The sequence below is a fragment of the Thermobia domestica genome, chromosome 5, assembly GCF_964235325.1.
Source record: "Thermobia domestica chromosome 5, izTheDome1.hap1.1, whole genome shotgun sequence".
NCBI classification, from domain to species: Eukaryota; Metazoa; Arthropoda; class Insecta; order Zygentoma; family Lepismatidae; genus Thermobia; species Thermobia domestica.
In genome coordinates, this window is record NC_137458.1 from 38129574 (window position 1) to 38147936 (window position 18363).

The 18363-nt window shown below is 37.8% G+C and overlaps 1 protein-coding gene across 1 annotated transcript; it reads left to right on the top strand.

Moving 5' to 3' along the window:
* Window positions 1-605: 605 nt before the first annotated feature.
* Window positions 606-15286, top strand: LOC145685871 (uncharacterized). Its single transcript, XM_081758530.1, has 3 exons — window positions 606-764; window positions 13140-14315; window positions 14859-15286. Exon 2 carries the CDS (start codon window positions 13140-13142, stop codon window positions 13728-13730), a length of 591 nt encoding a protein of 196 aa, XP_081614656.1. The 5' UTR covers window positions 606-764; the 3' UTR covers window positions 13731-14315; window positions 14859-15286.
* The last annotated feature ends 3077 nt before the right edge of the window (window positions 15287-18363 follow it).

Consider the following 18363-nt stretch of genomic DNA (forward strand, 5'->3'; position numbering starts at 1 on the left):
CATAATTTTGTTTTGCGTTGCTATACGCATTAAAATGAGTAGAGTTGTCCGGAATGACCTAGGGGGAAATTCGTATCAATCTTTGCAAATTACTAGGTACATGAATGCAACATAAATGAAATCGTAGCTATCATGCCTATTATCGCCAACTTAATCGCAAATTTTGAATTGCGTTTACGCTAACCGTTATGTAATGTGCCTCCTTCACGAAGCACGGCCATACATTTAGACTAATATATCAAGTGTACAACAAATTTTACCAGTTTAGTACCTTCGATAAGTGACCTATCATCCTCGGTTTATAGGTGTTATTTCCTTGTATTGGGAATACAAGTTTATCAAATTGAATCTATGTTAAATGTTAGTGACATTCCTTCAAAATTTCTTGAAGTTTGTGCTACAAGAATTTCCAACGCTGCAGCTACGTCAATACTTTCCACCTAAAAAGCCTCTACTCCACACATCCTCACTTTGTTTACAGGATACCAGTATTCAGTTTCTAAGTTTTTAAATATCTTTTCCTTAGTAAAAATAAATAATTTCGACTATTTATATTAAAGGTTCCATTGTGTGTAGAAATCTGAAAATTGGGTTGTAACTTTTGTGTTCACAGTCCGTGATTTTAACCTTGTGTACCCCGGTTTGAAGGTTATTGATTCCATGCGCGTTGTTGGCGTCATCATACCGGTTCATTCCAGTTACAGCGATTGAAGCCTGAAGTTGTGTGTGGTAAACTTTCTGACGCGTCCTTGAAATTTTCAAAGGTAATTTCAAATTTTTGTTCAAAATACTTGTTATTTAGCGTATTATGTTACATAAAGGCATTTATTAGTTAATTTTACATGCACATAGTATTAAGTTTATTAATTGATTAAAAAATTTGGAAGTAAAACTGAGACATTTTGAACTTTTCTTTGTTCAGCAAATGGACGCGGCGTGGGCTGCTGACATTTTAGATTGTAATAAATTTACTGTTATGTACGGTAACTAGTATTGTTCATAGCACTTACTAGGCATGGTGAATAAATAAAATAAGGTCTTTTTACATAGGTAAACTGGATGTGGGCAGTCTTAGATGCCAAATTTTAAATTTTCATAAGGGTTCGTTACATTTCTAGTCGTAACCGGTAGAACTTGTTTCTTAGGATTGATTTAAATTTAGATTGGTGTTGGGCTGTAATGTGCATGAAATTACTTTTTTTTTTCTTCCAAAAGTGTATAGTTGAGTGCAATAATTTTCTAATGAACCCTTCGTAAGTGGTGTACTTCCGGAACATCCTGGTGCGGCTGATCTGAGGTACCGGTTTTTTCTATGAATTCTTCCTGCTTACTAAAGCTAAAAATGGTTGTATTATGACCTTTATCAATATGAAACTATTATTTGAATTATTGACTTTAAAAGTGCTAAGAGGATCAAATCCCGTTGCTTGTTCCGAAAAATTAAGAATACCACCCCTGTGACACGGTTAATTACGTATTTGGCAAGAGATGGGTGCAGCCTGAAGTTAATTTCAGTTTTAATATTTTCATGCAGATCGAAAGTCGCGCACAGTACGTGTGGGTACATTGATTTCGAATGGCATTTGTTCTGAAGTTGAACGTCCGATACTTTTCTACCAAAATCTTGATAAAAGCTATTAAAATTATTCAATTTGTGCGGTTTTAAATGACTTGTGGCTCCCTTTAGTTACATCGCGAGGTGGGGGGGAAAGGTTAGGTTATGATCTAAAACAGAGGTACCCCTTATTGGTTAGTAGCCAGGTTAGTTTGTTTTTTATACCGAAGTTTACTATTTCGCACAGTATTGCCGAGGGAGCGTTAGCAAGTGAAGGTGGGATAACCCGCAGGGCACGTTGTCTTTAGTTTTTTTTTTTTTTTTTTTTTTTTTTTTACTGAGTACTTCTGTTTGTACGGCTCTTGTCTCCAGAAGTAGATCTGTAATTTAGTAGGGGTAATTAATCCATGGTTTTCAATTGCTATAGTACTCGCGCCGAGCAGTGATGCCAGTTTGTAACAAAATTCCCGTCCGAAGCCATGCAATTTCCCGATTAGATGCAAAATTTCCCGTCAACCTAATTAGATAAGATTTTCAATATCTAGTAATAATTTCGAAAAATACCGCTTTAGGCGGCCTTTATTATTTACAGTTATGCGTAAGATCAAAAGGAAAATTTAAATACTGTCCTTTAACATAATTTTTTTTTTTTTTTTCGGTTTGTAAGGAAATTTTGTCTTCGGCAAGACAAAATTGTATTTAATTCAATTGTATTGGCCTTAACACGATTCTTGTGTTGTGCGCCGCTTGTTCCTTCCCACAATAAAAGATGCAGCAATTAGCATGTGTTTTGAAACTGGTTTACACTAGCTTGATGTTTCTAGTCTTTTGTGTGTTTGTAGTGTTCATTTTTTCCACAAAGGAGCTCAATGTTACAGGTCTTACACCTAGAAAAGTTGAATACCAGAATTTCCCGTTTTCAGCCTATGTTAAGAATTCCTGTCTGTGCTCAGAATTTCCCGCCAACTGGTATCACTGGCGCCGGGTCGTGAAGCTTGGCCTCTACACCAATCAGAGAAATGTGCTTGAGCTCCGATGCATCGGAAATCTTCGGTACAATTCGTGGAGCTGTTTCCCGAACGCACACTTGGAGACTTCAAACAGCTGAAAATTACCGACAATATTGCCAGACTTTCAAGACATAATAAACGAGTAAATAAAAAAGTATTTTGAAATTGCCAATAATAACTGTACACGAAAATAACCACTGTAACAATTCTAAAGCGGTAACAATAACACTAATAGTAACAGCAAAAATACATCTCAACCAAAGACAATTAACGGAACGGAACTTGGCGCCAATCTGACAATACTGTACTTCGGGAGTGGTTTTGCGTGTAGCGTGAGACGAAACTTGCAAAATGTGTTGGGTGGGGTTGACGGCCAGAACACACTCTCGCGTTCTATTGGGTGATGACATCGGTAGATGTAGGTTAATCTTCAAGACGGCGCGAATACTATAGTTACCAACATATTGCTTCACATATTTTAAAACTGTTCACATCCCGTGCAACGTTTCTGTATATTAGCCGCCATGTTGATAATGTAAATGCTAGTTATTTTACCATAATGCAACTATTCGGCTACCTTGCGTGAAGTAGTTTCCTTCACTCGCCGAGTAGTCCCATGTTTATAACAGATTATGTGCGAGTATTTTTCGAGGTTATTGTGTATTGTCAAGCAAACAAGCGATCAAATTATCCATTTTTCCTGTAAATTTTCAAAGTTTTGCTGGGATCGGACGTCCAACTTTGGAACTTAAACGCATTCTTTATGCACTATTTCCATCATTTGGCAATATGAGTTACTCGTGCCTGCATAAAGGCACCCGTTGGAGCTTAGGATTTAATTCACGGCATTGCAACTAAACCCTTTTCGATGTTTCGTGATGTTCCCTTATTCCCATCAGGCAAATTCCAGGATGGTACCAATCAGGTTTCAGTTTATTTCCGTATATTTATAAGGGTTTCCGGCCGGAACCGACGTTAAGCTGTAGGTCTATGCCTCAGCCTTATTGTTGAAAGGGACGCTAAAATGGTAAATTAATTTCTTTCGCAAATTTTCGTCCTATTTTCTAAAAAATTTACACTGTGCGATTACTTCATTTGGCAAATTTCAAGCGCAAAAGGACTATAAGAAGTAATTGTTGAAAAATTAATTCCTTTAAGACTTGCGTATGAATATCGCGTACGAATATATGGCATAAAAGCCGCGAAAAACAAACCAGCCTGTGCTAGACTACTGATAGGCAGGAATGCGGTCCGGCAGCGCGTAGCTTGTAAGCGGGATTCTTATGAACAGGCGCGTCAGTGAGGGTGAGTATAAGCAGAACTAGAAAGTGAAAATAAGTAGTTTTTAGCCATGTTTCACTTGCACTTGGCCAGTATATGTTCTTTCTCCCCCGCCGTTCCTAGATAATGTTTGTAGGGGAACATCTCAAGCATGATTGGCTTAAGACCTTAGATGCTGGTAATCCCCAGTCATATGTGAATAAATTTCACGCGGGTTAAATACTATAGAGGCACAAGCAAGAGAAGGCCTCTTGACAGCTCTCAGCGGCGTTGCCAATGCTCGCGTGTCGCGGCTTTTCGGTGCGACTAATTGTAATTGTTGTAAGTCTGAGAAACAATTTTGTATTCATTGAGATTGTAAATTTTTCCAAAGCAAGAGTTGTAGGTATACATTTTGTAGTTGGATATTTAAAGCAATGAGTGGAGGGCTGTGAGGGGGTTGGGAGACCCTTTAAAAATGTTCAGTCATTGTATTAAACAAAAAAGGGAGGCTAACTATTAAAAATATGGGGTATGTTTAGTACAAGGGGTCCAGAAGCACGTATAAAACGCAAAATTTACAGGAGAAATGAGTGATGCAAGTACTTAGACGTAACATAACGTAACCAAATCTAACATAAACTAACGTAATATTAGTAGAAATAAGCGAAATTCTATCATTTTTTTGGAAAATTATGCGGGAGTCGTACACTAATATAACATACACTAAACTAACCTAACGTAACCTCAACTAGCCTAACCTAACTTAAACTAACCAACCCTACCCTAAACTAACCGAATGTGAACAGAAATTACCAAAACTGTGACATTTTTTTTTTTTTTTTAGAGAAAAGACCTGGACCCCTTCTGCTAAACATAGGCCAAAAATATTCTTTTGTTGGTAAAGCGGTTACAAACCTGAAATAACCACGAGTGATTATTCCTGAAGTACTTTTAAGTCATTGTATTAGGTGTTGGAACTTTGCTGATAGTTTACTGAACATATTGGAAATATACTAAAGTTTTGAAAATGAAACAGTCGACACCCTCTAATAAGCTTCACTGTTTGCTGCGCCATAGCTGTTGTAACCTGTGGGTGATGTTGGATCAATTCACGAAAGTATGCCTTCGTTAGGGTTTGAATTGCTCTCCTTCATGGTTAAGCGGTTGGCGTACGCGTCTGGCTGTGGGAATCCCGGGTTCGATTCCCGACAGGAGCTCTTGTGGATCGCATGTTAAACTATAGGTCCACGTCTCATAGCCTCGCTGCTGGTATATACGTTAAAGCAAAAGAGGAGTCTAGTAACTATTAATCTTAATACTGTTAAAGAATTCTCTACTAATACTAGGGCTATTTCGATGAGCAGTTGAGGGAGTTAGTAATACTTTTCTAATCCGACGTAATGTACTTATTTTCTAATGCAGCGCTGGAAAATGTTTACAGTTAATGTTTAGATGGGGACCAAATCTAACCTTGTCAAGTTAACGAAATTGTACCTTTTCAATCGAAAGAAAGGTTGGTCTTCCCTCAACTGCACATTGGCCGTGTTTACTTGTAGCGATCTGAGAAAGAGGCAGAATGCGCAAGGCGAGTGGTTTGTCATCGACCTTAAGTATTGTTTTCAATGGTCTTTATGGAAAGTTATATTGAGCTAATAGTTCTACACCAGTTTGCTTGGTGGGAATGTTTTCATGTTGCAACATGTTAATTTTTTTCAGATATATACTAAACTAGGTTGACCAGCGTTCGTTTATATACGGTATATATATAAACGAGCGCTAGTCAACCTAGTTTAATGGTTTTACTGTATTTGATAGAAGTGAAGTAATTTGTCACAACACGCAAGGTAATTCGCCTAACCAGGATCCTTAGATGAGGTGCTAATAGTTAATGGGTTCATGCCTAAATTAACGATATATGTACTTCAGGATTGGTCTCTTAAGCTCCTTTCAGAATTTTACGAAAGATCTAAAAGATTAAGTAAAATTACTTAACGCTGTTTAAGCTCAATTTAAAACTTGTAGGTTACCAGTATAAGCAAGAGCTAATACCCTCTCCAGGTGCGTATGAAGCAAGCAGTGCGTTAGAGATGAGTTTGCTCAGTAAAGCTTAGACTACATTAAGTCGTTCTGAGGTGCGATTAACCTCATGCTAAAGACTTGATACTGCATGAAACATGTCAGTTTCAATACAGGCCTACTTGTTTTGTAAAGAATTAAGATCATACAGTCAGTAAATAGTACTCGCGCTTGGGTAAATTTCTAATTGCTATTTTTGAACTTAAATCAGGGTGCAGTAGAATTAACGTATTTTTAATCATGCCCGTCTTGAAGTCACGAGTGAAATTCTCAAATTTGATTTTTTTCTTCTAGTGGCATGTTCGCGCACCAGTCGGAATAAGATTTACTTTAAAAATTTCAATGATTTCACGCTTGCATGTTTACTACGCGACTTAGCTGAAATTAAGGTCACTATGAGTAATTGTTGAAAAATTAGTTTTGCGTATAATCAATGTTCGGGTTTGTGCCACAGAAACTAAAACAAAATACAATCCAATCAATGCCAGGTTGCAACTGAAAAGTGTATGTTACGTAGTTTTGAGGGTAGGACGAGGGTAAACTCCCACGAGAATGCGTCTGCAGTTGTTGTGTGGTAGTGTGACAGCGACGATGAGTATACGCATAACTAGATTTAAAACTAGCGGTTCACAGTAATAACGCAACACTTACAATCACAAAAAACTGCTTTTGTCCACTGCCGAAGTACGCAGCCGGTGGAAGATGGTATCTAATATTAGTCTTTCATACGCATCAATTTATCGTGGAGTATTTGTACTGAGTCTAGTGGCCCCGCGCTTGTGAACTGTATTAGCGTGTTTTCGCCGCCTGCAGTATGTGGTATGCGTGAACTTGACTAGGATCAAAAATTGCTTGCTTTTTCATTCGTTAATTCATTATTCTTTCCTACTATGACACTAACGTTCCTGTTACGCATTGAGTTGGCACTGTCTTGACTTCGTAATGGCTTCCTTAGACATGTTCATGCATAACACGTTCAACTTAGGTTTTTGTTTCTTAGCCAGTTTGATTACTTAGGTTATTATTTTTAATAATAATAATAATAATAATAATAATATAGAAGTTACATGTTCTGTTTTGCTCCATGAGCTGTTGGTACCATACGTGGATAGATTTTGGATATCCTAATGATTTTGACTTATGCTACTACTGAATTGGCATTAGTTGCTAGTGTCTTGTTTTCAATTTTCAGAACGAAACTGTGAAAGCCTTCAACTGTATTCACTAAATTTTCCGGAACAGTTGAATCCTTCAGTTAGGTGTGTAATGCGTGTATTTTTGGTGCAGGTAGTCCCAGGTTTGATTTTCGGTGGGAAGTGTCAATTTTTTTTTAAGGGGCACGAGCATGGGGCGTTGAAAATAAGTAGTTTATATTGGGATTTCCGATGAAAAAACATGGTAGGATGTTTTCTCAAAGGAAAATTGTATACTTAAGACTCCTCAAGCACTCGTATTGATATATTCCTAGGTTTGTAATTGGGAGTGATAGGTACGGAATAATTCGCTTACATGATGCTAGTTTGTCAATATTGAAGTTCAGTTAATAGTGGAAGCTTAATTTATTTTTCCGAGATTCATTATCAGTGCTGTGAAGAAACCTTTGGAAAGATGGTTTGCAAATAGCAGAGAACGTAGTACATTTACTGTAATTTGGGACCATGCTTGATATGACAGAACTGAGAATACTAGTTTGATCCAGGATGTGGGTGAATGAAGTGATCTTGCGTTTTGTCGGTTGTCTGGTTTGATAACTGTTGGGAAATCGAGTAAGGGAGAGCTGGTATACTGTTCTGCGTAAATTTTCTAACCAAATGTTTGTTGGGGAAATATGCAACTTTGATCTGGGTACTAAATTTTAGGCCTTAAATTTCCTATTCTGAAGTAATTCGAACACGTAGTTTTCACTGAAATTGTTAATGTACTGTTTATAGGACTAGCTTTCATGATACGACTTGTTCTGCATAGAAAAGAAATCAGTGGGATTGTCCAATGGAGGAAAGTTTTAATTTTCCTACTGCGGTTGCAATATTAAGGTCTAGATTATGTGCATATATATATATATATATATATATTTTTTTGTGTGTGTGTGTGCGCGCGCGGCGGGAATGGGTGGTGGTTGGGGCAAGAGATCTATTCGTCCGAAACAGTAGTAGTCAAGGTTTCCGTAATGTCGGAGAATGCGTATATAGTAGATTTGACTTAGTTTTCCTACTTCATTCCTGGCTAAGTGCTTACGTGAGCCCCCTAAGCTTCATCTTTTGTTAGGTGAACTACAAATTAATGCGATATCTTATTTCTAAAATTCCAGTCTCCCTTGGGCCCGAGTGCTCGTTTCAAGATTTTTCATCAGTGTGCTCCCAGCAAGTAACGCAGCAACGTTCCGCAACCATGTACTACAACGGCCATTATAGTTTTGTATATTTTAACCTTAAATTTCTTCAATAGAATCCGCGCAGACAAGATTTTAAACTGGATAACTTAAGTTCCAAATACATATGATTTTGGTATGTTCGTAGATATTTGAAGGTATCCGTACTTGGGTTATGGTTTGGGACATACATAGTTTTGGTGGATAACTTTTTTTTTTTCTTTCGGCAATACCAAATACCGAATGTGGAATTTACGGCATACTGGAGCTTCTAAGACTTACCTTTTTTGCACATCGTTATTGTAGGTTTGCACTTTTATCACGTGAGTTTAAGAAATGTAGAGTTTTTCAATAGAATAGTAATTGAGAGATTTTTAATTATAACTGACTCGCGCATGGAGGTTCAATGCCGGGTTCACAAGAGCTCTGCATTAAATTGTCAGCCAACTGGATCAAGTTCTACTTTGTATTCCTGTTTCTGCGAGATCCATCTTAATATTGTTCTTACATCTGCGCCTAGGTCTTCCTAATGGTCATTTTCCGGTTGGGCTTTGTTAAAGCTTCGAAGGCGTTCTTTCTTCCATTCTGGCTGCATGACCTGCCCACCAGAGCTTTCTAGATTTGATGACTGCAACAGTGTTTGGTAAATGGTATGAATTATGTTCCTCGTTAGGAAAGTTTCCCCTATACTCTATTCCCATTCCTTTTGGGTGCGAATATTAGTCTTAAGGGCATGTTCTCAAATATGTCCTAGATTGGAAGAAATTGGGGTGGGTGGTAGTTGTTACAAGATATACCTATCTGGGAATTCCTAAGGTGAGACACACAGTTCAATGATTAGACCCTGTTTTAAATTTCGTAGTTTTTTTGTGCTGAAGGGTGGGGGATTGTATTTAACATGTTATCTGATAATTCTTTAAGGTTAGACAAAATTGTTCGGACTTCATCTAAAATAAACGACTGTTCAGATGTTGGTTGACCACTTCCTCCCATTGTGTTACTTCACAAATATGCCCGTACGACACATTTAAATTGTATGTGCGAAGAGTTCAGGCGGATTCTATTTGAAAGGTGTAGGACATAATTAACCCACAGTAATTGGACACTTGCTAATTTCTAATAAACAGTTACAAGGTATTAAATGTAGGCTTAGATTACTTTCGAAATGCTTTGTTACGTCGAATCCCAGGGATTATTGCAGTTTCCAATCGTTGCACATTTCAATTCGTTGCTATTTTTTTTTTTACAAATGAGCTATTTTCAGCAATGTAGAAATTGCACGAGGGTTTCGGTTTGTCCAGAACGGTTTAACAAATTGATGGGATAACTCAATTCAAGGTTACACATCTGTTATCGTGATTTTCATAGATTTGCTTCTTCCCTGGAGATCCGTTCCACGTGAATGCCCACACCACCCTCTGGTGAGTTAGTCATGCTTGAAGCGACCACTTTCTCATGCTTGTCATAGTTATCAGCACTTGCCCGGGGCGATAAGACTTATACGATCCCAATTCAAGGGGACACATTTTTAGAAATACAATTCTGAATTTTGGCAAAGTTCGTATTTAATCTCCTTAAACATGATGAGGTAGCACCATCTATTGGATGTTCTTTCCGATGCCTAGCTTAACTCCCGGCAGGAAACCGTACTAGCTATTGCTAATGACGTCATGAGAATTGTCTTGGACCATAGTTGGATGGCTGGACTATACTTATGGGAAATGACGGTACCATTTCAATTTTTACAAATATAACTATTGCCTCCGCATGTACCACACAACTTCAAAGCTTGAACCAGATGCCACTGCAAGAGAAATTTTCAGTCCATAAGTGGTGATAGTTCTACGTAGCATTGTAATGCTTTTAAAGGTGTCCATGTTGACTGGCCTGTAAACTAGTTGACAACTGATTAAAATGTGTACCCTTGAAATGAGATCGTGTGAGTCTTACCGCCTAGCGGTTGGAGCTGGTAACTGACAACTGAGGGGGGAGAGTCGCGTAGCCTCTCGCGTGGGAAAACAAAGTATGACTTAATTGGTCAGGTGGAACTATCTCACGGAAAGAAACAAATCTTATGATGAAAATCACGATAACAGATGTGTGCCCTTGAATTGAGTTTTATTCAATTGATGTAAACGGTATTGTAGAATTTACACATTGAAAATACAATTGTTGGAATAAATTTTTGAAAAATTTTCTCACCCCCTCTCAATCTTCCTATTTATTCATAACATGCCCATACTAAGGTATTTTCTATTTAAAATTGCCAAGTTCATGTCATCGTTATTCTGTTCTTAGAACGCTCGAAAGTTTGGATGTTTGTCATAATTTGACAGTTTGTTATACTTTAACGCTTTAAGTTTACCATGAAATTCGAATGTAATAATTTGACTTGGCATTTGAAAAAGTTCCGTTTGGGTTTGGCAAGACTTAATCTGGTGGTTTTGGCGAAATTTTTGTCCAAAGCTTTTTTTAAAAAGTTGCAGGGTCCGCTCTCCATAGAAGTGTAAAGTTTGTCTATTTTGACTTGATCAAAAATAAGACACTTTGAATGCAAATATTTTGTATTGTTACCATGGGTTTGGAAATCTGTAATTTTATATTGAGTGGGGAGGACCGCACAAAAGTTTATTCAGAGGTTTATTCTCCACTTTCGTCAGGGGGTCATTATCAGGGGGGCGCGGTGGCTCAGTGGTAGAGCGTTCACCTCCGTTGCTTGGGGTCCCTGGTTCCATCCCAGCTCGCGCCGTGTGGACTTCGTGGTGGACAGTGTTCGTGGGTTTTCTCGGAGTTCTCCAGTTTCCTCCCACTTTCTTCATTCCACCATTTCATTCATTTCTAATCTTCAGTCTCCTTTAGCCTAACCGGCATAATAGTGGGACGTAAATCTCAATTTAATTTTATTTTTCTATTATCAGTCTCTTTAGCCTTTGTCCATAATTGTGCGACGTCATTCCCCTCTAAAGGGCATAATCGTAGGGTGACTATTTTTGTATTTCGAAAAGGAAATTGCGTAGTAGGATAGTTAGCAAACTTGCAGATCTGCACTGATTTGCAGAAAGTGTCTCGGTCGAGAGATGTAGACTACGGACTGAGTAGGAGCGAAGGTTCTCAAAAGCATGGCTATTGCCGGATAGTGCTTTTACTTAGTACATTCATATCCCTAGGCCATTCGTATTTTATACGTTGGACCAATCTAGTTGGCTAGTTTCAATAGAGTAAATGGAAAGCTGCAATATTGAAGGGATTTCATAATGCGTGTGCTGTATTTCTCATATTTGATGTCCATACTACTCATTCCCTGTAGACATATATTCTTAGCGTAGTGGAGCTGGTTTCCCCCCCCCCCCCCATGAGTTGCTTAGTCTTATATTATTGAAAATAAACTATTGGCTTTGAAGATTTGATGTAGGGCAAGTGAATTTCACTGGAAGAAAGTTGAGGATTCTAATTTCTTTTATTGCTAATTTGATGCCCACCCTTGACAATAGGGTTTCACTTATTTCACTAGTCCTGTGAGCAAAAGAATCTAGCCGATGGTGACTAACGCACTAAGTTGACTGGGTGTGACATGGTTGTCAGTTCTCTTATCGTCTGTGCACTGAGAATACTAATACCACCGGGAACAAACTGCATTTAGACCTAAAAACTGATTGACTGCTCAGTAAACCAAGGAAGTCTCGATGGTTCTCGTGTAACAGATGGCACACACTTCGCGTGTTTGTAATTCAATTAGTACCAAAACTTGTACTTCAAAAATTTGAGCATAATTGTGGTATTAGATTCAAATCTGGGATTTTGTGCTCACCTTGTATTATATTTAAGGACACTTGGGGCCAAATAATACCGGTTAATTAGGTCGGACTTCAGCTCGATTCGTAGTTTTGAAATGCTGTTTGGCGGGTCCATAGGTAATGCAAGGTAAAATCCCGAATCGGTTGGGTCGTTATTTCATACTAATTTGCAGTAAAACGTGTTAACGTTGCCACTTGTGCAACTTCGCATTTGTAGTCTCAGTAATGTATGTATTACTCTTAAACTGGTCGCCCATCTTGTGTAACTTGGCAGCAGTGTGCACTATTCGTATGAATCTTGCTCAGTGCCTTGACCACTAGCAGTGGCATTGTAATAAGGGTGCTGGTGTATGCGAGATTTTTAGATACCCGACCATGGAAAGGAAAGTTTTGAAAGTGCGGGGGCTGAAGTCATGTTAGTTCAGAAGAGTAGGCTGTGGTTAAGTAGCGGACCATTAGCAGATAATTCAGTTGCAACTATGCGTATGGTGTTCGTTGACTTGGGCACAAGGGATAAAAGTAATGAAAGTGTATTAATTCAATTTTTAGTGGGGATGTTTGGTATTTACCATAAATTTATGCCATTTCGAAAAAAGGCTGCCTAGCATAATGTGATCTGGAGCATTGGACTGGGGCTGCATGGCATGGATAACGACCCATTGATTGGATTAGTCTCTTTAAACCTAAAGAGCAAGTAGTTGATCTGAAACTCTGTAGACATGGAGAACACAGATACGGGACAATTTTTTTCTGCTATTGGCCTTCACAATGATACTGGTCGGTTGCAGGTTAAGCCAAATCGTGCTTATTGTTTGTAATGCGGCTCTTCTCGCAGCTTATTTACTTAAATTCTTTGTCCTACTGGGTCATAAGCGAGATTCCACATCTGGAGAGCTTGATTGAGCACGATTTACTGCGACGTGCATGTATGAAAGTTGGTTCTGATAATTATAGTTAGCAAATAATTGCCATAGTGCCGAATTATAATAAATTTACTGTTATTTTTTATTTTTGGTAGTAGTGAGTTATTTGCTGTGGTATTTTACTAATTGCATTACTGTTGTTGTTTCCAGATGACTGTGGAACGTGGTTTCAGCAGAGGCACCCGTGTGTATGTGGGAGGCCTGAATGATAGTGTAAAAAAGGAGGATCTGGAGAGAGAATTTGAAAAGTATGGTAAACTCAACAATGTATGGGTTGCATTTAATCCTCCAGGATTTGCCTTCATTGAATTTGAGAATGAAGATGAAGCAGAAACTGCCTGTGACAACCTGAATGGAACTGAAATACTGGGATCAAAGATGCGAGTGGAAATTTCCCGCGGAAGGGGTCGCGGCAGGGGAAGAGGTAGAGGTTTTAGAGGTCGAGGTATGTCTGGAGGGTTCTTTCCAAGAGGAGGAAGGGGTGGTCCCAGAGGAGGTAGGGGCGATTTTGGTGGTAGGGGTTTCAGAGGCCGTGGCAGCAGGGGAGGTCCACGAGGTGGCTCCAGAAGTAGATATGATGATTACGTATCTTCTCGTAGTGGTGGTTATGGAAGGGATTATGATCGCGATGATAAGTATGGTGGTAGGGATGATTACTCCTACGGTGATAGCTATCGTTCATCTGGTTCCAGGTACAGAAGTAGATCACCTGTTGGGCGTGGAAGGTACATGATGAATTAAGGTTTTCAATGAACTTCGTGTTTTCAGTTTTATCTTTTCATTTTACTTTGGAAGATGTCAACGTAAGAGTGTTCAGATTTTGTATAAAGGATATTCTGTTCTTTTTGTATAGACATTGAGTGTGAGAGTGAGTGGGGAGTGCGAAAGAGGTTGTTTCACATGCTTTTAATCAGACGACTCTAGTCTTTCCATTGATATAGGTCACGTTAGGTGGGTGTCCTTCGAGTGTATCTCATCATTGAATTAGTTTCAGTAAGAATGGAATGCTTGTTAATTTCCCTTATTACATAATGAGAAAGAGTGGGGACGTTGTAGATCGTTTACATTTTGAGGACAGATTGTGCATAGTTACTTCACATAGAAATTGAACTAGTGAAAAAGTGTATCATATTTAAAGGAATTTTATACTACGATTGTACTAAGACTATTTACAGCTCCAATCTTCAGCAAAAGATAAGACATCCAGTACTTCGAAGAATTTTCATCGTTTCAGTACGGCGGCCTGAGAAATGGTTAACGACCAGTGAGTGGGCTTACCATTATTCTCACTGGACTTGTATCCGAGGACGACTATAAACATCACAGGTATCTTCGATTTAATTTGAATACATCGAAATTTCTTTTCATGAAATAGTAGTAAAAAGCTTCAGTTTCATGATACAAAAGTATTTGTGCTCAAAGATAAAGTATATACATAGTTTTCAAATCTACATACTTGGAATTAAATTTGAAAGTAATTTTAAAGTATTCAGTACTCAAAATTCGCTGTAGTTCATTAACTAGCTATGTTCAGAATTTTATAAATTATCGTGACGTAAAGTAGAAGTCTAAATTTTGTCAGAGCAAAATCTAAAAGAATTCAGTATATTAAATGATTGGATATTTGCATGAATTCTTAAATCTTTTTAACGTCAAGTAAACTTAGGCAAAGTAAACTTATCTTTTATTCATGCTTCAATTATATTGCATGTTTACCAGCATGAGTATTTACTTCAAACTTTTAACGTGTCATCGTCAGTTAAATACTTTCGTCATAGTTTTATATGAAAAGAGCTAAAATGACTTTGAAATGTTGAGTATTTGTTGTTGCACTTAATATTGTATGTTGACATGCAGTTCATTTTACAGTCATTGAAGCCCCTCTTCGATACAATTCATTGATCTACGACGAACCAAGCTGGAAAGAATCTGCTGTAGGTAGGGGGCAAAACTACGTGAATGTCTACGATCACAGTACAGCCAATCTACAAGCAAATCTTCGTGTAAACTACAATCAACAAGTATTATTTGACTGTTGTTTTTCTTTTTTAAAAAAGAAAGTATATAGTGAAAGTGCTGCAAAATTGTGTGAATGAGTGTCAACAATTTTCAAAGTGAAACAAAAAGAAAGTACTCTTTAATTCTAATCTTACATTCATATGCGTATATAAATATATTAAAAAGAGAATTTTGTTTATTAAGTTCTAGACTCAGTTGTTCATATTTTTTTTTTTTCTCAACGACTTTACTGTAGACTTCGATGTCATTATCTCCAACAATAAAAGAAAATACTTGGATGTCTCGTAGCCATGATTATAGTATAACCTGTCTTTACCAAAAGTATATCATCGGTATATTAAAGCAGAAATGTCCCTGAATCTATGAATAGGGGGTTTAAGGAAGGCAAGGCTTTAATTAGGTCAAGTAATTTGGTTTTGGGAGGGGTCAGGTATTTCCTTTGAGGGTAAATTATTGTACCTACGTTAAGTCGACAGCTGGAGGCTAACAACCCATACATAACCTCCAATGTAGGCGGACGGGATTTAAGGTAAGTTACTTTCTTTAAATAGATTGAAAACACGTCTGAGTTTGTCAGGGGTCAAGGCGAGTTGGTTTTCATATAGTAACATTACTGCATGCAATGAAGAGTTGTTGCGTGTAGCTTGTAGTTTAAACTGTTGCTTTCATTAGCGTTGCTCCGATCTAGTTTGTTTATTTGGGTGTAGAGCAGCGCAAATAAGTCATTTTAAAAGCTTTTAGTGAATTGTGATTTATAATTAGAAAACCATAAATGTGATACTAGGTTGCCTTGACCCTTCGGCTGATCAGAAGTTAATACAGTAGCATGGAGTGCATGTCTAGCGTTTTGAAAGTTTGCTTTGTCATAAGGATTTAAGTTTTATCGGATTTTCTCAACATTAGATTATCCAGAATGTAACTTTGATTACAGGCCTTCTCAAATTAGTTCAAAGCTCAGTATCTTGAGGATTTTAAGCAGATTATAATCTATTGACGGACAAAATTTTGTTCGGTATGGACGTGTTAGTGAAAGAAAACTGATTGTGGAAAGGATGTGTAGAAATGAAATAATGGATTTTAGCTGGTAAAAGTTTCTGCTTAGATTTACTTGTACATATTTTAAGCGTATTTCCTGTTAATCCTGTCTTCATTTCACTCTTGATCTGCCTTAACAAGAGTTCTCATTTTTAAATTAACAGGGTACGTAAGCGATTCCTTTTATAAGGATTTCCTCTTTTTTAAACTTAAAGGAACTTGCATTATAACCAGAGTTGGCAAGGCCGTGGCTTTTATTAAAAAAAAAGAAAAAAAACTCGGGAGTTTTGGTTTAAATAATTGACTCTAGGTATTTATCACATATGGATAGAAGAAAGTTTGTTTCGCTTGGAGTTACTACAATAATCGGGTTATGATGGAAGGGTTTACATAAGCTTAAAGGGAACTCCCAAAAACAGTTTCTCGGCTTACATCAGAAATTGTCCTCTTATTTGAACTCGAAGCTGGTAATAATTTGGTACAAATGTGATAACTTCGCACTCACGAAGGACCCCTGATAGTGTTCTATTAATCTTTACATACTTGTTAATGTAATTGTAAAGTCATTTTAGGACAAAAGTATAGTTGCCCAAGTGAAATCATTACGCAGAATTACATAGGAACAATACGCTGCTGAAGTCTTCTAATGTGTATTTTACTTGGCGCAACCATATTGGTTACAAACTGTTAAGGTGGTTGCTAATACAGTTTCAATGGCGTCGTATGTAGCACCTGGGGTCTAAAATGCTTAAAATTATGGAAAATGATTTTTTTTCACGAGTAGCAGTTATTTACTCTATGCGTATAGGAAGCCTATATTTGTCATACGAAAGAAAATTACATTTTGTAATTACTACGATCGCCAATAATGTGCTGGCGTGAGTGACAATCCCAAGCATGTGCATGAGGGCCCCGTAATTTAGATTGAGATTAATTATGCTATACACTTGTCATGTTTTTCTTCAGTGAAAGTTTATTATGAAAGGAACTTTATTTTTCTTACTCAGATATTCGGAGTGAGAGTAATTACAGCGCTAGAATAACCAATGCATTTTAAAACGTACAATTACGGATACTTGGCCAGAAACATAGCATCTTTATGGAAATAATTTCCTAATTCATCATTCTTTTGTTAGCGAGTGTCCCTTCCCTGCTTTGAACTGTTAAAGTTGAAAGGCGCCACCAGAAATAATTTAAAAGGTATAATTCTCTATCCTATCTAATGTCCTATTTTTAACTGAATTATTTTCTTTGCGTTTGCCACGAACTGCGCAGATTTGTAACATGCCAGATATACACGTATTAAAGCTCGGCATTAGTCGAGCAGTTGGTTCTTCCGAATTTTCACACATTTATTGCATTAAGTTTTGTAGAACATGCACTACATGAGGAGCTGGTGCAAAGCACGAATGCCGAAGAGTCAGCAGGAGCGCAGCAGGGCGGGGCGGCGAGAGGGTGCGTCCGTAGGTAGCAACCGCGTCAGCGACGGGGAATACGCATTAACGAGGATAGTGGAAAAGTATATAAAATATCCGCAATAATTTTCACGTTCAAAAACAGTCGTAATAATCATTTTCAATGTGGCTTCGCTGGTTTCACGCATACAAATGACCCACTGTGAGGAATATTTAGTGTATTTTGAGATTTTTACTTTTCCACGCTTCGCAGAGTTGATTTTAAGTTTAAACATACCAAGAGACACGCTCTTTAACACACTTCTTTGTAATAGAATCATGTTTGCATTATGTACATTGCTAACACGAAGAGAACATTTCCGCCTTCGCATTCTTGTATTCTTCCGCTTCAGTACGGAATTAAATACGTTCTACCATTCGAAATGTATTTCAATATATCGAATGGGATTATATTCACTCTACTTTTGCGAAAAGTGTTTCACATCGTATTCTTATCGGTAGAATAGTCTGTTCGAGTGAACCCTAAAGCTCGTAAGGAAAACACGTACAAACTTACGCTGGGTGGTCACTACGTAACACTAAATCTGATTGAGGGCAGTTGCAGCTCGAGTGCATGTGAGCATGCCTCTGTAGTAGCAGGCGGATCAGTGAAGTTGGGTATAAGTGGAAAGACAGGTACGAAGAACATACACGACCCTGAGCTAGTAATCACAAGTGGATTTGCATTTCAATTTCTTAGTAACCATGACATTTTAACGCTGTTTGTTCTCCCTCTACATAAATACTTTTGTTGCAAAGGAAATTGTTTTGTAGATTTATTTTCAAAAAATCCCGCATTTTTCATGCCTACTTAGTGTAGATCGGTAGGGTGGAAAAATTATAGTTCGTCAATCGGAATCAAATTG